Source organism: Lithobates pipiens, unplaced genomic scaffold (genome assembly GCF_037356315.1).
Source record: "Lithobates pipiens isolate NorthernLeopardFrog02 unplaced genomic scaffold, aLitPip1_a1.2 Scaffold_23, whole genome shotgun sequence".
In the NCBI taxonomy this organism is placed as follows: domain Eukaryota; kingdom Metazoa; phylum Chordata; class Amphibia; order Anura; family Ranidae; genus Lithobates; species Lithobates pipiens.
The window spans coordinates 265889583-265913478 of NW_027507785.1; the positions used below are offsets into that span (position 1 = coordinate 265889583).

Consider the following 23896-nt stretch of genomic DNA (forward strand, 5'->3'; position numbering starts at 1 on the left):
GTATGTAGTCTTGGGGTGAAGAGGGCTGAAAGCTTTTTCATAACAAAACTTTTTAATTGTATAGGATGTGTAGTCATAGACCATGGGTTATAAGTGGCTAGGTTTAGGCAATTTGACACGGGTGAAAGCTTTGCTGGGAACACCCCCCCCCACCTCGGTGTACCCTCACATAACCCCACCCAATCCATGGGGCTGCAGTTTTTTTTGCTACTCTCCATAGGTGATGGACCTCTTGTCCTCCTGAAGTTTTCTTATTCATTTTTTTTTTTTTTCTTCATCTCAACTGACACTTCTATCAAGATCCAACCGCTTATTGCCTCAGGTCTCACAGGTAGTTAGTTGCAGGGTGCTATAATGGTCATTGGCTGTGGTCCATTCCCATGGCATCCAGGCACTGTAAAATGTCAAAGTATTTACCTTTTTGAATTTGGTGGGTTTGTTTCCACACACTTTGCCACTTGGGTAGTTATGTAGTTGCAAAAGCCTTAGAATTGAGGCATTTACTCTGAACGCAAGAACCATGTCTGCCCCTCAGTACCTCCTTCTCAAGAGACATAGGACATCGGTCAGTGCCTGGGTTATACCGGCTCCTTTCCCAGACAAGCAAATATCCTTAAGCCCTCGTTCACACTGAACCATTTTGTCATGCGATTTGACAGGTTCAAATAGCATCCTATTGACCCAATCAGTGCAATGACAACTGTCCGGCGCTGTTCCAATTTGCAAAAGTAGTTCCTGCACTACTTTTTGCTGATTTTGGGTGCGACTTTAATGGACATCCTTGCATGAAGCAGCACAGATGTCTTTCAAGTTGCACCAGAAGTCGCATGGACATGCTGCTTTTTAAATCTGTGTGGCTTCAGCTGAAGTCGCACAATTTCAAACCCATATTCATTGTGAAGGAGGGCTTAATTCTGCATCCAATGTGAGTACTTCAAGGGGGGTTCATTCAGCAGTCACATAGACCAGGCACAGAGGAGCTGAGAAATAGGGACCTAAAAGTATTTGGATTATAGACAGTACACGGGAAAACCATGCAATGATCATGGTGATACCTGTTGCCTTGCACTGGAGTAAGGCCCCATATTAGGATGGCTCACGTCCTCTAATTCTAGCTCCATTTTAGGCATATCTGACTAAAGCAGATTTTACTACAGCGATTTCTGATTTTTTTGGGGGGGAAACGGTCTGCCTTTCTGAAGCCTTCTGTCTCCAAGGCCCCAAAGCACCTTCTGCCTCTTCACCACCTGAATTTATTCAGAAATATGTCCTTGATCCTCCTGACCTCTTTAAAGAAGTTGAGGTGGACATGCAAGAGGATTCTGCAGACTGTTGACCTTCTGCATTTTATGGGACACAAGCTGAGGCTTAATGCCAAATGCTTTCTACAGTGAGCCGGTGACTCCTTGGACCCCGTTTTTTTTTGGCTGGTTTATGTATTTCCTCCAGTAAAGCTTTTATCTCAACTGCTTTGCAAGATAGGATAATGGATTCCAGTGATCCTAATTGCCCCTGATTGTCCCAGAGAACTTGGTACACAGAACATACTTGGACTACTGTCAGATGAGCCTTGGCCTCTTTTATAGAAGCCAGACAGCTGGCTTTAATGTCATGACTGAGACTTTGGCCCTAAAAAATTACTATTAAACAGGATTTATATAGCACCATTTGCATAGTACTTTACAAAATTGAGGCAGACAGTACAATTGCAATAGATTCAATATTCGAGGAATCGTAGGGCCAGGAGCATTACTGATTCTGTCGTTCCCACCTTAATCAAAGTGGGAAAATGTACTCCTTGTAAGATCAACCATCACACTTGGTAAGGCCTGTTTTGGCAGGTACAAAAGCAAGGCAGCTCAATACTCTGGAATCTTTTTTTTTTATTTATTTTTTCTTGCATCCTGGCCTCCCTCTGGTCTGCTCTAGACTAGCATCTGTCTCTTAGGTTTCTGCCCTGTCTATTCTGTTCCAAAGGCCTTTGGCTTAACACTTTTGTTAAGACCTTTTTTACAAGGTGTGGCTCATCCCCCCACTTTGCCCCACAGTATCTCACTGGGATATAAATCTGGTACTTTCGTTCTTTAAAGACCTCCCTTTGAACCGATCTGTGATGTTCCGTTGGGGGATCTCACCAGTAAAGTGACCATTACCTCTGCCGGGCATGTTTCCAAGCAGGAGCACTTTCTTGTAAACAAAACTTTTTCTTATTTTACACAGAGATAAGGTGGTCCTCAGACCTTCCGTTGTTCCCAAGATCTCTTCCTTTATCCTCCCTTCCCTCCGTCCTACCTTTAAGCATGCTAAAGAGATGACGCTCCAATTGTATGTGGCCAGAGCAGTTATGGTTTACCTAACTTCAACATCTTCCTTCCGAAAATCGAATTCCTTTTTGCCATCAGTGAAGGTTCCAAAAAGGGTCATCCTGCTTCCTCTTCCACCATAGCTAGGTGGCTCAGGCAGCTAATGTCTTCAATGAAAGGGTTCCTCCCTTCCCTATCAAGGCCCACTTCAGCTCAGTTACTCTTTTTTTTTGCGCTTTTTAGCATCAAACATCCCTTTCGCAGGTCTGCAAAGCTGCTACCTGGTCTTCTCTTTATACCTTCTCAATGTTTTACTAGGTGTATCTCCTGGCCTCTGCTGATGTGAGCTTCAGTCACAAGGTGTTTCAAGTTTTCATCTGAAAGGTTTGGGTTGGTTGACCCTTCTGGCTTGTTTGCTATTGTTGCCCACACCTTAGATTATTGCTTGGGGGTGGCCCATGGTCTGATTACACTTCTTCTGTCCTGTACTATAGGATTAAGGTAATGAGAATTTTTTATTTTTTTTCCTCTGTAAATTCCATATCTTCAAGTACACAACACGGCTCCCTTTGCTCTATTTCTTACTTCAAAACGGAAGTTCCATGGAGTGAGGAGTTATAGGAGGGTGCACTGGGGGCATTATCAGCAAACTTTTGCCAGTGTCCAGTCACTTGAAGTTAACTACATTTAACCTGGTATCTGACTATACATCTTGTACTCAGATATGGAATATACAGGCAAGTCAGAATTTTTTTTTTCTTCTTTAAACTCAATCTTGCTTTGACATTTTTGCCAAAAGGGTATGTAAATGTGTGCATAATGTAGGACTGTTACAGCTAGTCAACCTCTTAGTTTTCAAAGATGACCTGTGAGGTAGGCGATAGTCACATGTCATCCATCACGAGTACCTGAGACCTTGGCGAGATGTTCTGGTCTTACTTTAAGTCCATTTTCCACCAAATCCCACCCAGATTATGCAATAATACCAGATTGCATTTTTCATGCCACTATAATTGGATCTGGCAGTGAATTCTCTTTCTCTTTCTTTTGGAGAAGTCTCTTCTGGAAAAGCCATCTGAGCTGATATCCCAGCCCCCCTCTTTCCTCTCACTTACTGGATTTTCACTGAGCCAGGTAAGGGGAGGGCATTTGGACATGTGTTAGAGGAGTCAGGAGATGTTTAGACTCATCCAGGTTTTGTATCTAGTACTTTAACCTTTCTTTAATCTGATTTCTGCAGGAGAGGTTCCCGAGTAACAGCGTGTTTAATGAGGTGTACGGCAAACCACCATGCAGCAGCGCAAAGCCGGAGTCGTGTCCACCTTTTGGACAGCAGGAGACATCGCTTTACTCCCTGTTTGAGGGTAAACCTTGGTCTCCATCTCTTCCAGCCAGCTCGGGTAAGTGACATTGTGAATGGAGTTAACAAAACTTTGGATAAAAATTAAACTTGCAGTGCTACTCTAAGCTGAGACAGAGCTCCCCCCTGATTGCAGTGAAAGATGCTGGCATCGGTACACCATTCAGAGGTGTAAGAGCATTATCAATGAGAAGAGAAGGCGTGGCTCACCAACCCAGTGCATTCGTATGTAGATTGTAGATGAATGTAGCCAGTGTCTCTCCATCCAAGCCTTTTCTTCTTTGATAAAACTTGGGATAAACATGTAGCATATAGAAATAGAATTTTGTGTTTATGATGATTCGCATTTTTTTCATTATATAATTTAAAAAGTTAATCTGCGTACTTATTGTGGGTCAATCACTTTAACTGACAATTGCGCAGTTGGGTGACATTGTACCCACTTGATCACTTCTGCCTTTTTTATTTTTGGTGCTATAAACAAAAAAAGCGACAATCATAAAAAAAAAACTATATTTTTTGCTGTAATATCCCCAAAAATGTTTTTAAAACACAAATTTCTTCATCAGTTTAGGCCAATATATTATTCTACATGCTTTTGGTTAAAAAAAAAAAAAAAAAAAATCGCAATAAGCGTATATTGATTGGTTTACATAAAAAAATTGTGTCTTCAAACTTAGGGAAAGATTTATGGCGTTTTTATATTTTTAAATTACATTTTTTTTTTTTTTTTTTTTTACTAGAAATAGGGGTGAACTGCAATTTTTAGCAGTAATCTGACATTGCGGCTGACAGATCGGACATTTTTTACGCATTTTTGGGACCATTGACATTTTATACAGCGATCAGAGCTATAAAAATGCACTGATTACTGTGTAAATGTCACTGGCAGGAAAGGGGTTGACACTAGGGGGGGAGGCGAGCAAAGGGTTAACTGTGTTCCCCACTGAGTGTTTCTTACTGTATGGGGATGGGACTGACTGGGGAAGGAGACAGATCGCAGTTTCTACGTAGTAGGAACAAACAATCTGTCTACTCTCCCTTGACAGACCAGGGATTTGTGTGTTTTCACACACAAATCCCCATTCTAGCTCTCGTTCCGGCAATCACGGGTGGCCAGCGGTGGCTGCACCCGCCGGCCACGCGCATCAGCTCCCCTGCCACGGTGTGCGACCCCCGGAGGCTATTAAAGGGGATGACACACCCATAAGGCGAATTTGCGGGAACGTACCAATTTAACAACGTATATCACAGTGAAATGGTTAATATGTTATCTATTTTTTTTTTTTTTCATTATGAATAAAACATGGCTTGCAAATCATTGTATTCTGTGTTTATGTAGATTTTGCACAGAGTCCCAACTTTTTTGAAATTGGGATTGTACATAAATTCTAAACAGTTAATCACATCAGCCCTTCTTTTAATTTTAGCCAGAGTTCATCAAACTGTTCAATGTGACAACTGCTTGTTTATGTTGTCTTATTTATGAATGTGTTGTCTTTTTAAAGCACAGATTAAATGTAATCGCGATAACACAATTGGGAAAAATCTCTTACCTGCACAATCGTTTGATATCCACTATATCCTATATTGTATGTATTTGTGTAAATTTCAGAGCTGCCCATTTTGAGGTTAATTAACCTTTACGTGATAGATAATATGTATAGCCGTGCTGCCTTGTGCAAAATTCAAATGAATATGAATGACTATATATGCAAATTTATGGACATTGCACTTAAAGAGGAACTGCAGTCTGCTCACATAATTTGTAATAAAAACATCTTTGCCATTCTGAAGCTTCCCTCCAACCACTTTGCATAGTATTTTTATATATACTGTGATTCTATACTTGCAAATTATGCTGCAGAAATCTCCCTCCACGGATTCTGGCTGCAACAATGTTAACCAGGCAGCTGAAGCCGCTGCCTGTTTGCTTCCTGAATTTACACAGAGGCACGCCTCCAACTCTGCAGCTTTCATTGACCCTCTTATGACTCATCCCCCCTCCCTTCCTGTCAAACTGTCGAGAGAGAGAGAGAGCCGTGCATGATGTCGAAAGCCTAGGCTTTTTACCAGAAACAGAAAGTGGGCTGTATAAAGTATTTACTGGCAGGAAAAAAAATTTTTATTATCCAAAGTTAAAAACAACAAGAGCGGAGGATTTGATAGATGGAAAGTTGAATAAAATGACTGACGTTTAGCTTTAATGCACTTTAATTTTTATATATAGTCATTCATGTTCATTTGAATTTTGCACAAGGGAGCGCAGTTATACATACTATCTATCAATATAAATGTAATACTATTTTATTTTTTTTCTCCAACAGATCACTCTACACCAGCCAGCCAGTCACCTCACTCCTCTAATCCAAGCAGCCTGCCCAGCTCTCCTCCCACCCATAATCACATTTCCCAGCCCTTTTCCAACTTTGGGCCCATTGGAACCCCAGATAGCCGAGATCGCAGAGCAGCTGACCGGTGGAAGAGCGACAAACCAGGTAAATATCTGTTATTTATGACACACTTGAAAGTTTAATTATGCTGTTCCCTTTTGCTGAATGTATTTTCGCCCCTGTTTTTTAGCAATGGGTGGCTTTGGACTGGACTACCTGTCTGTGGCTCCATCCACAGAGAACAGTTGGCGCCAAGTAAATAATTCCAGCAGTGCTAATGCCTGGGCAGCCCAGGGTAATGCAAGAGAGGACTCGTCGGCTGCCCTGATGGAAAGCTTGAAGGTTAGTTAAAGTTTATCTCTAGGTAAAAAGCATTTTTGGACAATAAATTCATCCATGTTCCTATTTCTATAATCCCCAATGCTGTTCTCGTTATTACTTGCCTCTCTCTGTACCTGGTGATTGTGACAATGTTAGTTTCTGGTTCCACCTTTCTTCCAGGAGACTGTGCTGCAGAACCACTGCTGAAATTGCAGCAGTGTTGTCACCTTTTCCTGGTGGGGATGATGTAACAGGAGCTTTGGTCCTAGAGAGGAGCTTAGTGTCATCTCCTAGAATGTGTATGTGCCCATTTATTGGCTGTGTACAATGCAGACAAAACATGCCTCCTCTTCTCAGACATGCCTACCCAAGTACACTAGAGTAGTAAGAGAAGGACTAGAGCTTAAATTCTTGCAATATATGTAAAAATACATGCGCAAGTGTGTACATACCTTATCTAAACCTTGTTGTTTAGTACCTGGAAAGGAGCTTATGCTATTCTGAAGCTTTTATATGACCATCTGTTTATATAAATAGTGGAGTCCATCCCATAAGCTGAGCACACACCTTCAATATTGCGGTGGTAATAGTGCAAATATTGCATGCAAGAATTTTAAAGCCACAATGGAAGATTTGTGAGCACTTTATGCTTATATAAAAAGGACTCATACACAATTGCGTTTTTTGGGAATATTTATTGAATCCTTACATATGGACGTTTTTCACTTTTAGTTATACTCAGTTTGCACATGAAGTTACAGTATATGCAAGTTCATGTAAATGCACGGTCTTCATGATATTGTTATTACACTTGATTTATATTAAAGCATGGTATTAACATTTTAGCACTAGGCTATTTTGATATATTGGTTCCTTTAAAGTAAAACACACCTTTATTTACATTTAAAGGAATATATGCAAGACACAAGCAGTCAACGGGATTTTGATTTATTATTTGGTTTCTTCAGGAGCACGTCACTATTTTTATAGATTTGTTTCATGTGACGTGACTGCACATAATGTGAGCAGCTCTTGATATACACAGCGGTCATAATTTGTTTTTCCACAAATTACCTCTGTGTTTAGGACCAAGCTAGTACTGGCATCAGATGCTTTGATAATCCCCTGGTCTCCGTTCAGGACTACGATATCTATGCCTTTCCCCTCCAATGCAAATTCTATTTCATCTGCTCCACAAGATAGAGCAGTAGAAGAAGCCAGTGATTTTCTTTGCACCAAACTGGCCAAGAAGAACCTGGTACACAGACGTACTCTGATTACTAGGAGATGACCCCTGCCTCCTCCATACAGGCTAGACTCTCTGCCCTAGGGCCCACTGTTCCATCCTGCTTCTAAGTTTCTGGCTTTAAAGGCATGGCTGTTGAAGCCCAAGTCTTAAAGTGTTTGTAAACCCACCAAAAAAACAAAACAAAAAAAACTGCAAGACAAAGACCTAATGCGCTAGTATGCAATACTCGCCTTCGACTGAAGCCCACGCAGGGGTCCCCGTACACCGTTACAGCTGACGACACCACTCCCAGAGTTACTTCCGGGTATCGCGGGCTCCGGCGTTGTGATTTGGCTGGAGCCGCAATGGCCTCACTCCCACATGGGAGCCGCTGGTAATGCCACACTGAACAGCATGAACTTGCCATTGCTTCAGTGCAGTTTAGGAGATATCCCTTGCATCAGCATGTGCTAATGCCATCGGCATATGCTGATACAGGGGATATCTCCTAAACCGTGCAGGTTTAGGAGATATCTGGGGTAGCTAAAGGTAAGTCTTATAGGTCAAAAGTGGATTGTAAGGGTTTACAACCACTTTCAGAGACAGTCTGTCATTCCGACCTTGGTGAAAGCAAGAAAAAACACTTCCAGATCGCACTTGGAAATCCTCCTTTGCCTGGTAGGAACACACACTTCAGTCTCCGCATTCTAGCCTTCCTGCAATCAGTTACCAAAAAACAGCAGCGTTTTTTTAAGCTGTGTGTGCATGAGGCCTAATGGTACAAACATCTCAAGCTTTAACAATCAGGTTTTGACCAGGACTTGGCCTTAGGCACTCCAAAGGGATATGCTTTGGCTTTTTCCACTCTTTCTAAAACCTCTCTTTGCTCTCCCTTGTCAAAGCCTTTAGTCAATGTGTATCTCACATCAAGCTCCCCTTGCAGCATCCGTTTTTTTTATTTTTTTTATAATGTAAATACTGAAAGGTGGACTGTAGTCTTTTTATTAGCTTTTTTGCCTATTGCATCCTCAGACTTTGCTTCCTGCTTGGTAGCTCAGCACACTGTTGTAATTTACTGGTCCCCTGAAAGACGGTGCGACATTGTGATTTGTAAGGCAGGCCACACATTAACCACATTTTTTTTCTTTCAAGCATGGGTTGAAAGAAATAAAATTGCTTGATTTCTCCATAAACACATTCATTGTTCATGGGGAATCCCTCCTGTGAAGCTGTTGTATTTTTGACGGCAGTAGGTTTCCCAGCCATCAGAATACAATGATCACTGCCGGCTGCTACAGTCGCTGACAGCGATCGCATGAAAAACAAATCCAGACAGGCTTTGTACTGAAGTTGATCAACTTCAATACAACCTCCCTGCACATATATGGATCAAAATTCAGTCGGTTGCTACTGAATCAGCCAAATTCAGATCCATGTATTGCCAGCTTATGTCTTTAATTTTTGTAATACGCCTACAGTTCTGGTAGCCAGATACCTGGTCATCTAAACTGCCTAGACATTGTGTCAAATAAGGGAGCACAGGAGCAGCATTTTATTTTTATTCATAGCAAGAAAGGTAATTTTCACTCAAGAAATATGATTCATTGATTCTGCTATGTGCTGTATTTATGTGAATACATTTTAATAACCGGCCCAATTTAAGCTGTATATGAGTAAAAATAATTGCGCATAAATCTGGTAAGCCGCCAACATTTTTCACGTTACTTTTTTGTCACCATTTTGAGCAAAGCATTATTTCTGTTTGTATTTCCACGTTAAACTGTATCTACTTTAAGGCTTCTTGCACACAGGCGTTTTAAAGTACTCTTATTTACGCTGGATCTTTCTGCCAGGAGATGGCAGAAAACTCAAGCGCAAAAACTGCATGTTTTGGTGAGCACTTGCACGCTTTTGCAGGCGTATGGCATTTAAACTTTCTACTGGCTAGAATATTTCTTCTAGCCACTGTAATACATTTCTGCTCACATGTGCACGTTGAGGCGTGTATGTGCATATATGCTTATAAGCCCCTCTTAGAATGCAGCTTCGGGGCTTTTTTTTTTTTTTATGCCTCCTAAATGCCTAATGCACAGTGTGATCTAGTCTAACATTGAACTGTGTTTAAAGGCATAAAGAAATGCTGAATGCCTGTTAAAGTGGAGCTTTTTATCCCTGTGTGCATGAGGCCAAAGCGTCTTTCATTTAGAAGTATACTACAAAGTGCGGTACTGCAAGTTTTGTTATGGGCACAAGCATTTTTCTCTTTGTGGTTGTAGGTTTTGATTTGTGTTTTTTTTTATTTATTTTTTTTATGCTACTTGGGGTAAAATTTATATTTGTTTTTCTGCTCCACAGTCCATCTGGTCAACCACAATGATGCACCCTGGCCCATCAGCCCTTGAGCAGCTCCTGATGCAGCAAAAGGAAAAGCAGCAGAGAGGGCAGGGATCCTTGAACCCTCCACACTGAGAGAGAAGGGGAGAAGAACCCAGCGACTTATGGCATGACGGGTTAGCAGCACAGGACAGGACATGTCCTGAGCCCTGAGGAGGGCAGCCCTCTCTCCCCCCTCACCGATCTGGGGGGGAGTGCGTGTGGGGGAGCGTCCAGCATATCCCACCAAATCTGAAACCCCCCTGCCCCGCAGGCGACAGTTACCTGACGGACACAGCAGGAAGTTCCCATCCAGAGGAAGTTTGGGACTTCTTGTGTTTGGGGGAAATGGGGTATCGTGCCCCCATCCTTCTCGTTATTTGTGCATGCCTCTCACAGCACCCCCCAAACCTCTGCCTAACACACGGAGAGCAAATATTCCCCAGCAGTGAAGGCAGGCGAGGGACTACAGGAAGAACCCTCCCTTCAGGATCTGAGTTTTTACTTCTAAGTAGTGGGTGCACAAAGAACACCCTCATATCCAATTTACAGCCGAATGTCAGGAATTCTCTCCATCAGAGAAGGCAGAGGATCTGGTCCCCTCTCATCCACCAGCTTGTGCTGGCTAAGGGGAGGTGTGATTGACTGCGTGGCTTTCATTTTTCTTTCCCATCTGTGGGAAATGGGTGAGGGGTTGAGTGTCTATGCCACAGTTATGGATGCTTGCTTGTACCCATTGAGTGTCCTTAATCTACTTTTGGTGTCTGTCTTTCCCTGCCTGCTTAATTGTCATGTGTGTTTGTGTGTGTGCGTGTGCGCGTGCGCGCTCAATGTCTCCTAAAGCTGTCTGTTGCAGGATGGGTGCTGGGATAGTTGGGGAGGTGCTTTTAATGTGGGGCACTTAGGGGCAAGACGAGGCTGGCTGTACAGCCTCGACATTCTTGCAGCTAGACTGCAGCTGTAGGTTTTTTTTTTTTAATTTTATTATTTTTTTTTTCTTCACCCCGCCCCCTTCCCTTTTTACTCTGCCTCTTGGGGAAGTCCCTTTCATCTAGAGAGGGGTGACAGAAGTATTGGATCAAGTTGCAATGCTGGGTGTAAGTGCCACAGCTCATAGCACAAAATATGAACGTGAACTGTTCTGTCCTCTTTACTACTTGGCATCATGAAGAGCATTGCACACTAGCAGTGGGAAAGCTAGGATGTTTATGATGAGTGAGCAGGATATACAAGCAATCGGGTAGAAATGTGACTTGAAAGACCAAGAGTTTCCTCAAGTGTCAATCTAGAAGGAAGTAGCAATGGTTCTTCTACGCAGAATTGTCATAGAGATCCCCCCCTATAAGTGTGAGTGCATATCTTTGTATGCCAGGGGTAACTCCTGGTGCCCTCAGCACTACATACATGGAACATACATGTTGCACACTGTTTGGGGCCGGACGTTTTGTCCACAGTTTTATTCTCCTGGAAGAAGCCAGTTCTCTCTGACTGGAAAGAGAAATAGTAGGTGGTAAGGTACCCTTCAGGCGATCCTTCCTTTAGCAGGGTCTAGCGAGTGTGGAGACTTCTATTCACTCCCACCTTTCCCTCGTGTTCTTGTGTGAGCACCATCTGCTCGGATCTGCTTTACCATTAATAAACTCAACTTCTCTACAGCTACTGGTATGACTTGTGTTTTTTCTTCCTACCAAGGTTTTGGCTCATTTAATGCAGACCTATACTCTAATGATAGCTTAAAGATCAAAAAGATAAATAAATTGCAAAAAATGCCGATCCAAGCTCTGTTCTGTGCTGCTCATGTGGCTGAAAGCATAGACATTTGGTCACATGATCCCTGTAGAAAAATATGTTTAACCAACCTGCACTCCTTTCAGGAAAGATTGCTGGAGCAAAACTTTAAGGCCTCATGCACACTGGATATTTATACAGCTGCCCCTGGGGGCTTCTGGCTTTTTTTTTTTTTATGTTCCTGCCTTTAAACTTCCCTGCATGTTAGCCTGTGTGTCCATGCATACATAGGCTTTCAGCAGAGATTTTAGTGGCAGGAGAGTTTAGAGGCAGGAAAAAAAAGACACTGCCAGTCTGTCCAGGAGCAGCAGCGTTTGAACAGAAAAAATGCTTAACGCTTGTAAACGTGTCTAAAAGTGCGTTAATGCCAGGCACGTTTAGCGTTAATTCATTTCAATAGCCAGAATAAAATATATTGACTAGTGAAATTAACACCCAAGTGCCTGACGCGGCTGAACGCGTTATGTTTTTACAAGCATCAGGCTTTTTTTTTTTTTCTAAAACGCTGCTGCCAGGAAGAAGGCTTCTTGGAGAGTTTAGAAAATGTGTTGTGTGCATATGAGGCCTTACACTTTAGTATAGGTCTGTTTTGAGTGCTGAATGTTTGAATTGGTAAACTGTATACAGTGCCTTGAAAAAGTATTCACACCCCTTGAAATGTTCCACATTTTCTCATGTTCTCTGAAGCCCTCAGAGGTTTGTTAGATAACCTTAGTGAACAAACAGTATCACAAAGGCAAAGGAACACACCAGACAGGTCAGGGATAAAGTTGTGGAGACATTTAAAGCAGGGTTAGGTTCTAAAAAAATAAAAAAAATCCCAAGCCTCACTGAGCACTGTTCAATCCATCATTCGAAAATGGAAAGAGTATGGCACAACTGCAAACCTACCAAGACATGGCCGTCCACCTAAACTGACAGGCCAGACAAGGAGAGCATTAAACAGCAAAGCATCCAAGCGATCCATGGTAACTCTGGAGGAACTGCAGAGATCCACAGCTTAGGTGGGAGAATCTGTCCACCGGACAACTATTAGTCGCACACTCCACAAATCTGGCCTATAGGGACACAGCAAATGCGTGCAAGAAGATGGTCAGATGACACCAAAATTTTAGTTTTTTTGGCCTAAAAGCAAAACTCTGTGTGGTGGAAAACTAACACTGCACATCACCCTGCACACACCATCTCCACCGTGAAACATGGTTGCGGTAATACAAATGCACGCCACATTTTTCAGATATTTATTTGTAAAAAAATGTTGAAAAACATTTATTGTTTTCCTTCCACTTGACAATTTATGTGCCACTTTGTGTTGGTCTATCACATGAAATCCCAATAAAATAAATTTAGCTTTTTGGTTGTAACATGACGAAATGTGGAAAAGTTCAAGGTATGAATACATTTTTTTTTTTTTATTTATTTTTTTTTTTTTTTTAAGGCACTGTACATTATATCACATTGGTTCAAGCATATAGGTATATTGGAACATCTGCTGAAAATGACAGGTTTGCTGTGATAATAATTTGAACACCAGATAAAAGTAAATTATGCGGCAGAAAGGAACTCCTCATCTGCAGATTTTGTCTCCCCAATGCAGGGATACTGGTTTTGTACTAAGTGGACTTCTAAAATCTCCATTTAAAATGGCACTGCTGTGTAAAATGTAAAGTCCCAGACACAAGGCTGTCTTTTTACCTTTCCTCCTGTATATGTTGAGAAGGGAGGGGAGGATCACAAGTGAACTACATTTATCCTGGAAAAAAAATAGAAAATGCTCACCTCCTTTCACCTTAATTAAGAAAAATTGGCACTCAGAAAATCTTAAAGGCCAACATTTTTATGAAATTGGTTGATAATTTAGTTAAACAGCACCTACCATAATGAAAATGTCCACTTTGGATGGAGTAACAAATGAAAGCTGTAGGTATGTGAAATGTGCTGCAGTTCAAGAGTGGCAAATCCTGGGACCATCTCTTAAATGCAACCACCTTGGAATACTTCTAGTTTAGGGGCTTTTTTTCTGGCTGAGCAGCGTTCACCTTTTCAGAAAAAGAAATTTGGTATCCCCACTTTTCTCCCTCTTTCTGCAGGGCTTCCAGGACAAATCAAAGCGATTCTCTGTGCCAGCACTTACCAATCAAAATCGCTCTAATCCATCCCGGAAGCCCTGCAGAAAGAAGGGGGTAAGAGTGGGGATTTTTTTCCAAAAAGGTGAACTAACACTTTAAACTCCACAAAGAATTACATCCATTTACAACTACGTTTGAACACAAGAACACATGTCATACACTCTGTTTGTTTGAAAGTTTATTTTGGTAGTTATAAAAAAAAAAATCTACAAATGGTTGAAAGAATAAGGAAAGTTGTAATAAGTGTTTTCAATGTGAACGTAAAATGTACTATATTTGCACTAACTGTGCCTCTGTTTATGAAGAACACATGGATGTCATCCTACATATGTAAATTCTTTCCAGAACTTCAAGATGGAGCACTGTTATGCTGGATATGGATACTTTGCATAGTTGGAATACGGCAGTTGCAGTGTGCACTAGCAGCTGCAGGAATTCACATACTGGACTTTCTGTTTACAAAGGCTGATGGGAAAATTCCAAACTTATCGTGACATTCTCCTTCCCACCACTCCTCAGACACTGCAAGAGAAAGACAATACATTTTTCTTTTCTTGTGCCAACCTGTTGCAATCGTTTTAGTACTGTAAAAGTAGCTGTAAAGGGTTAGCTTTAATAATTCAGTAAAACAGTACAAAAACACAAGTGGGGGGCAGTGTGTAATAACCCATGGCAATTAGTCAGTTTGCTGCAGTTAGCATGATGAAAAACTATTGCTATAGCTTACTGTGATTTGGTTGGCCTTTTGTCTTGGTATGTACCCTTATTCTTTCAGCTGCTCTGGGATGGTCTTCAAAGACTAGATGCAGAAAGCCAAGGGTGACTAAATGGACTTGGCATCTACAACAAAAGCTTCCATAGGACGCCCATCGATGGCATGATTTAAATTCAATCTTTTGTGCTGCTTGGTCAGGTCAGAGATGTTGCAGCCTGAACTTCTGGTCAAATTGCTCACTCCGGAACCATACTCTAAGCTGCCTCATTCTTTAGCAATTTCCTGTTGTCACACTGTTGCATGTGCCAGGATGTGGACACAGAATCTGATTGTATGAAATTTAGATGACTCTGGACTGGTAGCAGTGCCATTCACTAATCCTGTGTTAACAGGGTGGCAGGAGGATGTCGCTGAATTATTTTAATTTTTTTTGTCAAGTGCTGCATTAAAATGCCAATGATCTTCAGGACCAAGAGACTGAAAGGAGGCCTGATTCTTCCCAGATGCATTTAAATTATAATTTTACCTTGGGAACTTGTCCATATTCCACCATCTGCCCATTGCAGCGAGCAGGGGATCTTTTCCCTGCACCTGCTGTTAGAATTTGAAAACTGAACAGCTATGCAGGGATCCAGCCACATGGTCCCATCATTCATTCACAGGTTCCTGTGAATGTCTACAATATCGTCCGCCGTTGCGGCTGATGGCTTGTAATTCTCAATAACTTGCAAGGGCACTAGTGAGCATCCCCGTAGTTCATTTATCTCCCTGCTCTCAGGTAACCGACTGCCCTCATGATATACGGGCAGACAGCTACCCTGAGAGTCTGCAGGAGCCCGAGACTCACTCTCCTGATCACAGGTGCAATGTTCTGCAGGCTCCTTAGAAAAAAAATAGGCACTTTTATTTCCCCCCCCCCCCCCCAAAAACAGTGCATTTATTTTTTTCAAAAGGTGAGCGTATCCTTTTAAGAACCCATTCACACTTATGTATTTTCACATGTGCTAAAGCATCTGCAGAGGGTTGCCTTTGGTTTCATGGTGCTAGTTCTCATCTAGTCAGTGCACGGACTATAAAAGTCAAAGGAAAATTTAATGTGATGGATAAAAGCATTTCTGCCCCCTGGCTGCTAGATGTTAAATTGGTCGGTCTCTTTCTCGGTTGGAGGCTACCTGCATTCTCCACAAGCTGGCCAGACTGTCTGTGCACTAATATCCCATAGTCAATTGGAATGTTACTTTTGAAGTATGGTTGTGTCCTATTCATGGTGCTAGTTCTCATCTAGGCAGTGCACGGACTATAAAAGTCAAAGGAAAGTTTAATGTGATGGATAAAAGCATTTCTGCACCCTGGATGCTAGATGTTAAATTGGTCGGTCTCTTTCTCGGGTCTCGGGCGGCATTAGCTGATTCAATGGAAACCAGCTGCCATTTGGCTTGTGTGTATTGCAGACGGTCCAACAGATGCTGGTCATTTGGGTGGCTTCTGTCTAAAGGGCATGACCGAAAAAGGTCTGCCAATCAGCTCCCAATCGGCACTCTCAGCCAATGTTTTGGGCGGGGGCTGGTCAGAACACAATAGCACATCAGTAGGGGTTCACTGTACTAACATTGCATAGTTAGTACAGAGGCTCCACCCTGCTGGGATAAATGAAAAAAAAAAAAAAAAAACTAGTAGTGTGTACCAGGCTTTAGGCTAGGCCTGCCATAGACTGTGCAAGGTTGCAGGAAAGAAATTCACACAATTGCCTCATCAGCACTGACAGTGGAATCCCTCCTGCTGAGACATTGTATTCTCTGTGAGAGGACAGTGATTATTGCTAGCGGCTATAGCAGCTGCTAGCGGTAATTGCAAGTAAAATCCGGCAGGCTGGTTGCAGCCACTGGTGATAATTGCAAGCAAAATCCGGCATGCTGGTTGTACCCAAGTTGATTGATCAACTTGGTACATTCAAGCCTGCCCCATACATAGTTTGAATCTCAGCCAGTTCCTGCTGTCTGTGGCCGGCTTAACACTAGATTTTCTTTTACCAACCAGGTTTTAGACCATGCAGGGTTCTCTAGTGTCATAATAAAGCAAGTATGCAGCTGTCTATGGATTTTGTGGACCCTTGTAAATATCACTCACCTTTATTCAATACTTTTATCACATCTCCTTTTTTAAACGGTAAATCTTCTGCTTGGGAGGCCTCATAATCGAAGAGGGCTATTACAGTCATTCCTGCCTTATCTTCTGACTGAACAGGATTTTCTGCATTCTCCATTTTTACCAGAGATTCTTCTGCCTAGGTGTCAAACACAATCATTTCAGCTACAGAAACTTGTCAGCAAGATACATTCTCAAACATACATTTTTTTCTCCCATACTTCTAGCCCAACAAAGTATTTGTTTCAACCCAATTTGTAGTAGAAATGGCCAGAAAACGAAATGCACATAATGGCACAGTTTAACCACTTCAGCCCCAGAAGGTTTTACCCCCTTCATGCCCAGGCCATTTTTTGCAATACTGAACTGCGTTACTTTAACTGACAATTGTGCGGTTATGCAATGCTGTACCCAAATAAAATGGATGTCCTTCCCCCCCCCCCCCCCAAAATAGAGCTTTCTTTTGGTGGTATCCTCTGCGGTTTTTATTTTTTGCGCTATAAACAAAAAAGGAGCAATTTTTACTCTTTCTGCTTCAATACATATCCAATAAAAAAAATCTAATTTCTTAATCAGTTTAGGCCTATATGTATTCTGCTACATATTTTTTGGTAAAAAAAATCCCAGTAAGTGTATATTTATTGGTTTGCGCAAAAGTTAGTGTCTACAAATGATGGGATATTTTTATGGGATTTTTTTTTTCTTAACTAGTAATGGCGGTGATTAGCGAATTTTAGGATTGCAGTTGATGCTTTTTGGGGATCAGTGACACTAATGCAGTGATCAGTGCTAAAAATATGCACTGTTACTGTACTAATAATACAGGCAGGGAAGGGGGTTAACACCAGGGGTGATCAAATGGTAAATGTATCCCTAGGGGGTGCTTACTAACTGTGGGGATTGCTCTGACTGGGAGAACAGAGATCTGTGTTCCTGCTTAGCAGGGACACCAGATCTCTGTTCTCCCCTGTCAGAACGGCAATCTGCCATGTTTACAGATCATTGTTCTGCCTCTGAGGAGCGAAAGTGGGTGGCAGATGGCCATCTCGCCCACCGGTCCCATTGATTGGCTCCCCCTCTGACCAATCAGCGTGCCCCCAGAGGCTACTGGACGAAGCGACGTACAAATACGTCTTTCACTCCGTTGGGCTGCTTGCTGCAGTAAATGTAAAATCTTTCCATCAATTATATTTTCCGCCCTTGTTTTAACTTTGGAAACATTTTTTTTTCTGCCAGTAAATACCTTATACAGCCCACTTCATGTTTCTTGTTTGGGGAAAAATGCCTAGGCGTATGACCTCATGCCCAGCTCTCACTCTCCTGAGAGTTTGCCAGGAAGGGAAGGGGGAGAATGAGTCACAGGAGGGCCAATGAGAGCTGCAGAGCTGAAGGTGTGCCTCTGTAAATCCAGGAAGTGAACAGGCAGCAGCTTCAGAGGAGGGATGGTATCAGCTGCTAGTCTGCTGAATACCGAGACGAGGGAGATGAGGAGGTGCTGTGGCTGCACAGAGAAGTGCAGGATCTGTAGGAGGAGTTCTGTTGTCCTTTCTGCCAACTGCTAAGACAGAGTGAGGGTGGAGATAAGGGGGTGCTGCAGGAGAGGGGAAAGGGTCACATGAAAGGATCTGGTGGGCTGGATTCAGCCCAGGTGCCTTGTATTTGTCAGATGTGCCCTATAGTAAGCTTAAGAGTGACGACACCGCCCAGGCATTTCATCCGTTGTCTACAATCTATCCTTTCCCCTAAAGCCAGCCGCTGGGGAGATCACGTGACAAGAGCGCCCTGCGAATAGGTAAAGTATATGCATCTTCTGTTTACAGGGTAGTTAGTATAGCCGTTAGAAGTTGGGTTGGGAGCAGCTATAATCATGAGCTATGGAAGGTTTTACCCCCTTTCATGACCAGGCAATTTTTTGCTATTCGTCACTGCGCTACTACTACTGTCAAATGCAACACTGTACTCAAAAAAAAAAATCTCTTTCGTTCATTGACTGACACAGTACTCCATTATTCAGAACCTATATGCTATAGGCTTTCAGTTTTTTTTCTGCCTAGTCAGGAGTAAGGACCTAGTTCCCTGCTAGGCTCTCTGGCCCTGGCAATTTTGTTTTTACTTTTTAAACTACTTTTTTTTTTTTCTATTGGATTTTTTCCTGTGAGAACTACAATCAACTGCAGACCACAGCTACTCACTACGTCGGCTGGCCCTGTGAGTTAAACGTCTTGCGAGGTCGCTTACGACCGTGTCTCGGCCTGTGTCGCAGCATTCCTCATGGCCGACAGCCCCCCCACTTGGCGAGGAGGATCTGTCTGGAAGCACTGAATTTATTCACTCTTGTTACTGAATTTATTCACTCCTGATAAGAGGAGATTAACCACTTCAGCTCCGGACCAATAAACACCTTAAGGACCAGAGGTCTTTTTGCAATTTCGCACTGCGCTGCTTTAACTGGTAATTGCGCGGTCATGCAATATTGCACCCAAACGAAATTTGCGTCCTTTTCTTCCCACAAATAGAGCTTTCTTTTGATGGTATTTGATTGCCTCTGCGATTTTTTTTTTTTGCGATATAAATGGAAAAAGAGCGAAAATTTTGAAAAAAAAAGATATTTTCTTCTTTTTGTTATAAGAAAAATCGAATAAACTAAATTTTAGTCATACATTGAGGGCAAAATTTATTCAGCCACATGTCTTTAGTAAAAAAAATGTCAATAAGCGTATATTTTTTGGTTTGCGCAAAAGTTATAGCGTCTACAAACTAGAGTACATTTTCTGGAATTTACACAGCTTTTAATTTATGACTGCCGATCTCATTTCTTGAGGTGCTAAAATGGCAGGGCAGTACAAATCCCCCCCCAAATGACCCCATTTTGGAAAGTAGACACCCCAAGGAAATTGCTGATGGGTATGTTGAGCCCATTGAATATTTATTTTTTTTGTCCTAAGGGATTGAATAATGACAAAAAAAAAAAAAAAAAAAATTTTTTACAAAAAGTTGTCACTAAATGATATATTGCTCACACATGCCATGGTTATATGTGAAATGACACCCCAAAATACATTCTGCTGCTTCTCCCGAGTACGGGGATACCACATGTGTGGGACTTTTTGGGAGTCTAGTCGCGCACGGCACCCCGAAAACCAATCACCACCTTCAGGATTTCTAAGGGTGCAAATTTTTGATTTAACTCCTCACTACCTATCACAGTTTCGAAGGCCATAAAATGCCAAAATAGCACAAAACCCCCCCAAATGACCCCATTTTGGAAAGTAGACACCCCAAGCTATTTACTGAGAGGCATGTTGAGTCCATGGAATATTTTATATTTTGCCAAAAGTTGCGGGAATATTACAAACTTTTTTTTTTTTGCACAAAGTTGTCACTAAATGATATATTGCTCACACATGCTATGGGCAGAAGTCAAATTACACCCCAAAATAAATTCTGCTGCTTCTCCCGAGTACGGGGATACCACATGTGGGGGACTTTTTGGGAGCCTAGTTAACTAGCTACCTAGCGACACTAGCGACACTGATGCAGCGTTCAGAAAAATTATCGCTTAGTGACACTGGCAAAAGGGGGTGAAAGGGTTAACTAGCGGAAATCAGGGGGTTAAAAACATTATTGGGTAGTATATCGGGGTACCTAGCGCTATAAAAACCTGGCGGTGAACCTAAAAAAATAACTAGCTACCTAGCGACTGTAGCGACACTAATGCAGCGATCAGAAAAACGATCGCTTAGTGACACTGGCAAAAGGGGGTGAAAGGGTTAACTAGCGGCAATCAGGGGGTTAAAAACATTATTGGGTAGTATATCGGGGTACCTAGCGCTATAAAAACCTGGCGGTGAACCTAAAAAAATAACTAGCTACCTAGCGACTGTAGCGACACTAATGCAGCGATCAGAAAAACGATCGCTTAGTGACACTGGCAAAAGGGGGTGAAAGGGTTAACTAGCAGCAATCAGGGGGTTAAAAACATTATTGGGTAGTATATCGGGGTACCTGGCGATATAAAAACCTGGCGGTGAACCTAAAAAAATAACTAGCTACCTAGCGACACTAGCGACACATGCAGCGATCAGAAAAATGATCGCTTAGTGACACTGGCAAAAGGGGGTGAAAGGGTTAACTCTAGGGGCAATCAGGGGGTTAAATCTTTATTGGGGGGTGATAGGGGGCTACCCTGGACCTAACACTAACTGTCCTGACAGTTTTTACTGTCACAACTGACACTGAATGCATTGATCAGTAAAGAAATGATCAATGCAATCAGTGACACTGTGACTGGGGGGGGAGGGGGGGGCGATCGGGGGGGGGTTTGTGTGCCTGTATGTACCTACATGTCAGTGTAGTGTTCGTGCAGACTTACTTTTACTCTTCTCCTCGTAGTCCGGTCAAAAAGACCGCCCCGAGGAGAATGACATCACTTCCTCCTTCCTGTGTAAACAATACACAGGGGAGGAAGCTTCTCATTGGCCAGGAGCGATCCAGAGGGGGTGGCCGAAAACCAACGGCCATCCCCTCATCACGGAGCGCTCCTGGAGCGAATCGGACCGCCGTAACCAGCGGGAGGGGGTCCGATCGGACCCCCCACCCGCTGGAAGGCAATCACGTAGATGTACGTGATTGTGCCTGCCTGTGCCATTGTGCTGACGTACAATGGCAATACGGCGGTCCTCAAGTGGTTAAGGGGGAATATGATCAACATGTACACATATATACGGGGTCCATATAGTGAACTTGGTGTTGAGTTATTCACTTTACAGTCAACAAAGAGGACAAGGGGGTACACTACATCTAGAGGAAAAGAGATTTCATCTCCAAACACGGAAAGGTTTCTTCATGGTAAGAGCTGTGAAAATGTGAAATAGACTCCCTCCAGAGGTGGTTCTGGCCAGCTCAGTAGATTGCTTTAAGAAAGGCCTGGATTATTTCCTAAATGTACATAATATAACTGGATACTAACTTTTATAGGTAAAATTTGATCCGGGGAAAATCCGATTGCCTCTTGGAGGATCAGGAAGGAATTTTTTCCCTGCTTTAGCAAATTGGATCATGCTCTGCTGGGGTTTTTCGCCTTCCTCTGGATCAACTGTAGGTATATGGGATTGTATGATGATGATTTTTTTTTTTGTAGTTGAACTGGATGGACTTGTCTTTTTTCAACCTGACTAACTATGTAACTATTACCCATGTGCTTCGCTGGATCAATAAGGGGCCCCCTCCTCTCCTGCACACCCCCCTTCCCTGGGTGACACCCAGCCTTCTGGCCTAGGTGCTTCAGACACTTTGTTCACTCCACCCCTCCAGTGTTGTCACTATGGGGGGTACACCTTGGCACCTGCTGGATAGTTGGGCCTAGGGAGCGGGTTACCAGGCATTTGTGCCCGCTGCGGCAACCCTCCACTCATTTAGGCCACAGCTTTGTGGCCTACTGACCGGGCGAAGTTTGGGGGTATTCTAGAATGGGGGGTGGAGGCCGCCGCCACCTTCCATTGCTGGCATCCGCCTTCCATTCCTCGGCTCTGCTTGGTTCGGTACCCTGTGGACCTGTGCTAGAACGCCTTCTTCCAAAGGGACAGCGCTGTGGGGACCCTGAGGGTGATCCCCTTTTGGAGGGTTCTTTAAGTGGGTCCTCCATAGGTGCCCCCTGTGCGGGGCCTTGGTGGACACCCTCTGTGAAGGGCCTCAGCCAATGCCCCCTGTGAAGGGTCCAGTGGTGCCCCTTGTGCGGGTCATTAGTGGACGCCCCTTGTACGGGGTCTCAGCCAGTGCCCCCTGTGCGGGGCATTAGTGGACGCACCTTGTACTGGGTCTTAGGGGGTCCAATAGTCCCTCCCTGGCAGATCTCGGCCGGTGCCCCCTGTGAGGAGCCTCAGTCAACGTCCCCTGTGTGGGACATTGGTGACGCCCCTGGGCGGGGCCTAAGGCGGCAGAGGTCTCAGACTGCGCCAACCCCCCGCCCCCGAGTTCTTTGTGTTTTCACAGGTGGCACTTGGGCATATAGCCTAGTAAATGGCACCCTCCCGCCTCATCGGTCTCCACTGATCCTATATCTATCTCTGCCGTCGTGGATGTGGCCCAAGCTGTCTCCCATGGCAAAAGCATTCCCTTTTCCCTCCTATTTTGGTATATTTGTCCTTAAAGACTGGGAGTGTCCAAAGCGTCCCCTTTTGTGGTTCAAAAGACGCTTTGCTGTGAGGTACCCCTTTGTGGAGTCCCTCCTTTAAAGAGTCGACTGTTCCACCCTAGTGGATCCCCCTGTCTCTAGTATGCGCAAGGCGACCATGATTCTGGTAGAGGAATCTCCGGCTTTTAAGGATCTGGCTGACATACTTGGAGGGGGAGCAGAATCCCTCTGCTTTCACTGAATTGGCGTGACAGTTGGTCTGGGGGCTGCAGTTTGTCTGCGATGCCTCTTGGACGCTGTTCCCCTGGTTGCAAAGCTCTCTGTTTCTGCAGTGGTGCTTAGACATGTATTGTGGCTTAAGTGTTGGTCTGTGGACTGGGCTTCTAAAAAAAAAAAAAAAGCTGTGACTGGTTTACCATTTCAAGGCAATTGTCTGTTTGGAGCTACCCTGGATGACAGCATTACAAGCCTCACAGGAGGGAAGTGTACATCTCTTCCACAGTCTGAAATGGGGGGGGGGAAGCGCATGCGGTCCTTCAGACCTGGTCTGGCAAGCCAAGGACGGCCTCCCCAGACCCCACGGACAAGGCCAAGGCCCCTTCAGCATGAAGGCTGTCTCGGGTTTCCGACCTTGAACCCTAAAAAGGTTTTTTTTTCCTTCCAATATATGTCTGTCACCGGACTGTTTTCAGTGGGGCTGTGCCAGCCCTGTTGCTTCAGGGTGTGCTTATCCTGGTTCCAGTGGGTACAGAAGATCAGAATATATCCGCATGGTGGTGGCGTCCCTTCATCATGGGGACTTTTTGGCTTCTGTTGACATCACAGATGCTTATTTACGAACTCCAATATGTGCCTGACACTTCCTCAGTTTTACTGTGGGAAAAGAGCATCATCAGTTCGCAGATTTTTGGTCTCGCCTCCACTCCTCACGTATTCACAAAGGTTTTGGCCCCGGTTCTGGCGTGGTTACGTCAGCGGGGGATTGTGGTCCTGGGCTGCCTGGATGAC

At 43.5% G+C, this 23896-nt stretch overlaps 2 protein-coding genes across 6 annotated transcripts in view; one reads left to right on the forward strand and one right to left on the reverse strand.

Annotated features, from left to right (window-relative positions):
* SMG7 (SMG7 nonsense mediated mRNA decay factor) overlaps nucleotides 1-11633 on the forward strand; it is a 115515-nt gene extending 103882 nt beyond the window's left edge. For 2 of the 5 annotated variants that reach the window (XM_077453133.1, XM_077453136.1), the window contains 5 exons: nucleotides 3360-3437; nucleotides 3544-3703; nucleotides 5991-6161; nucleotides 6247-6398; nucleotides 9961-11633. In XM_077453133.1, the coding sequence (XP_077309259.1) occupies nucleotides 3360-3437; nucleotides 3544-3703; nucleotides 5991-6161; nucleotides 6247-6398; nucleotides 9961-10074 (675 nt within the window). In that variant the 3' untranslated portion in view covers nucleotides 10075-11633. Of the gene's footprint in view, nucleotides 1-3356; nucleotides 3438-3543; nucleotides 3704-5990; nucleotides 6162-6246; nucleotides 6399-9960 lie in introns of all 5 variants that reach the window. The other 3 variants (XM_077453134.1, XM_077453137.1, XM_077453132.1) reach the window with 2 other exon arrangements.
* Nucleotides 11634-14060: 2427 nt separating this feature from the next.
* Nucleotides 14061-23896, reverse strand: part of NCF2 (neutrophil cytosolic factor 2) — a 59944-nt gene continuing 50108 nt past the window's right edge. Inside the window, exons 14-15 of the mRNA XM_077453138.1 lie at nucleotides 16738-16894; nucleotides 14061-14417 (exon numbers count right to left, since the gene is read on the reverse strand). Of these exons, the coding sequence (XP_077309264.1) occupies nucleotides 14332-14417; nucleotides 16738-16894 (243 nt within the window). The 3' untranslated portion in view covers nucleotides 14061-14331. The remainder of the gene's footprint in view (nucleotides 14418-16737; nucleotides 16895-23896) is intronic.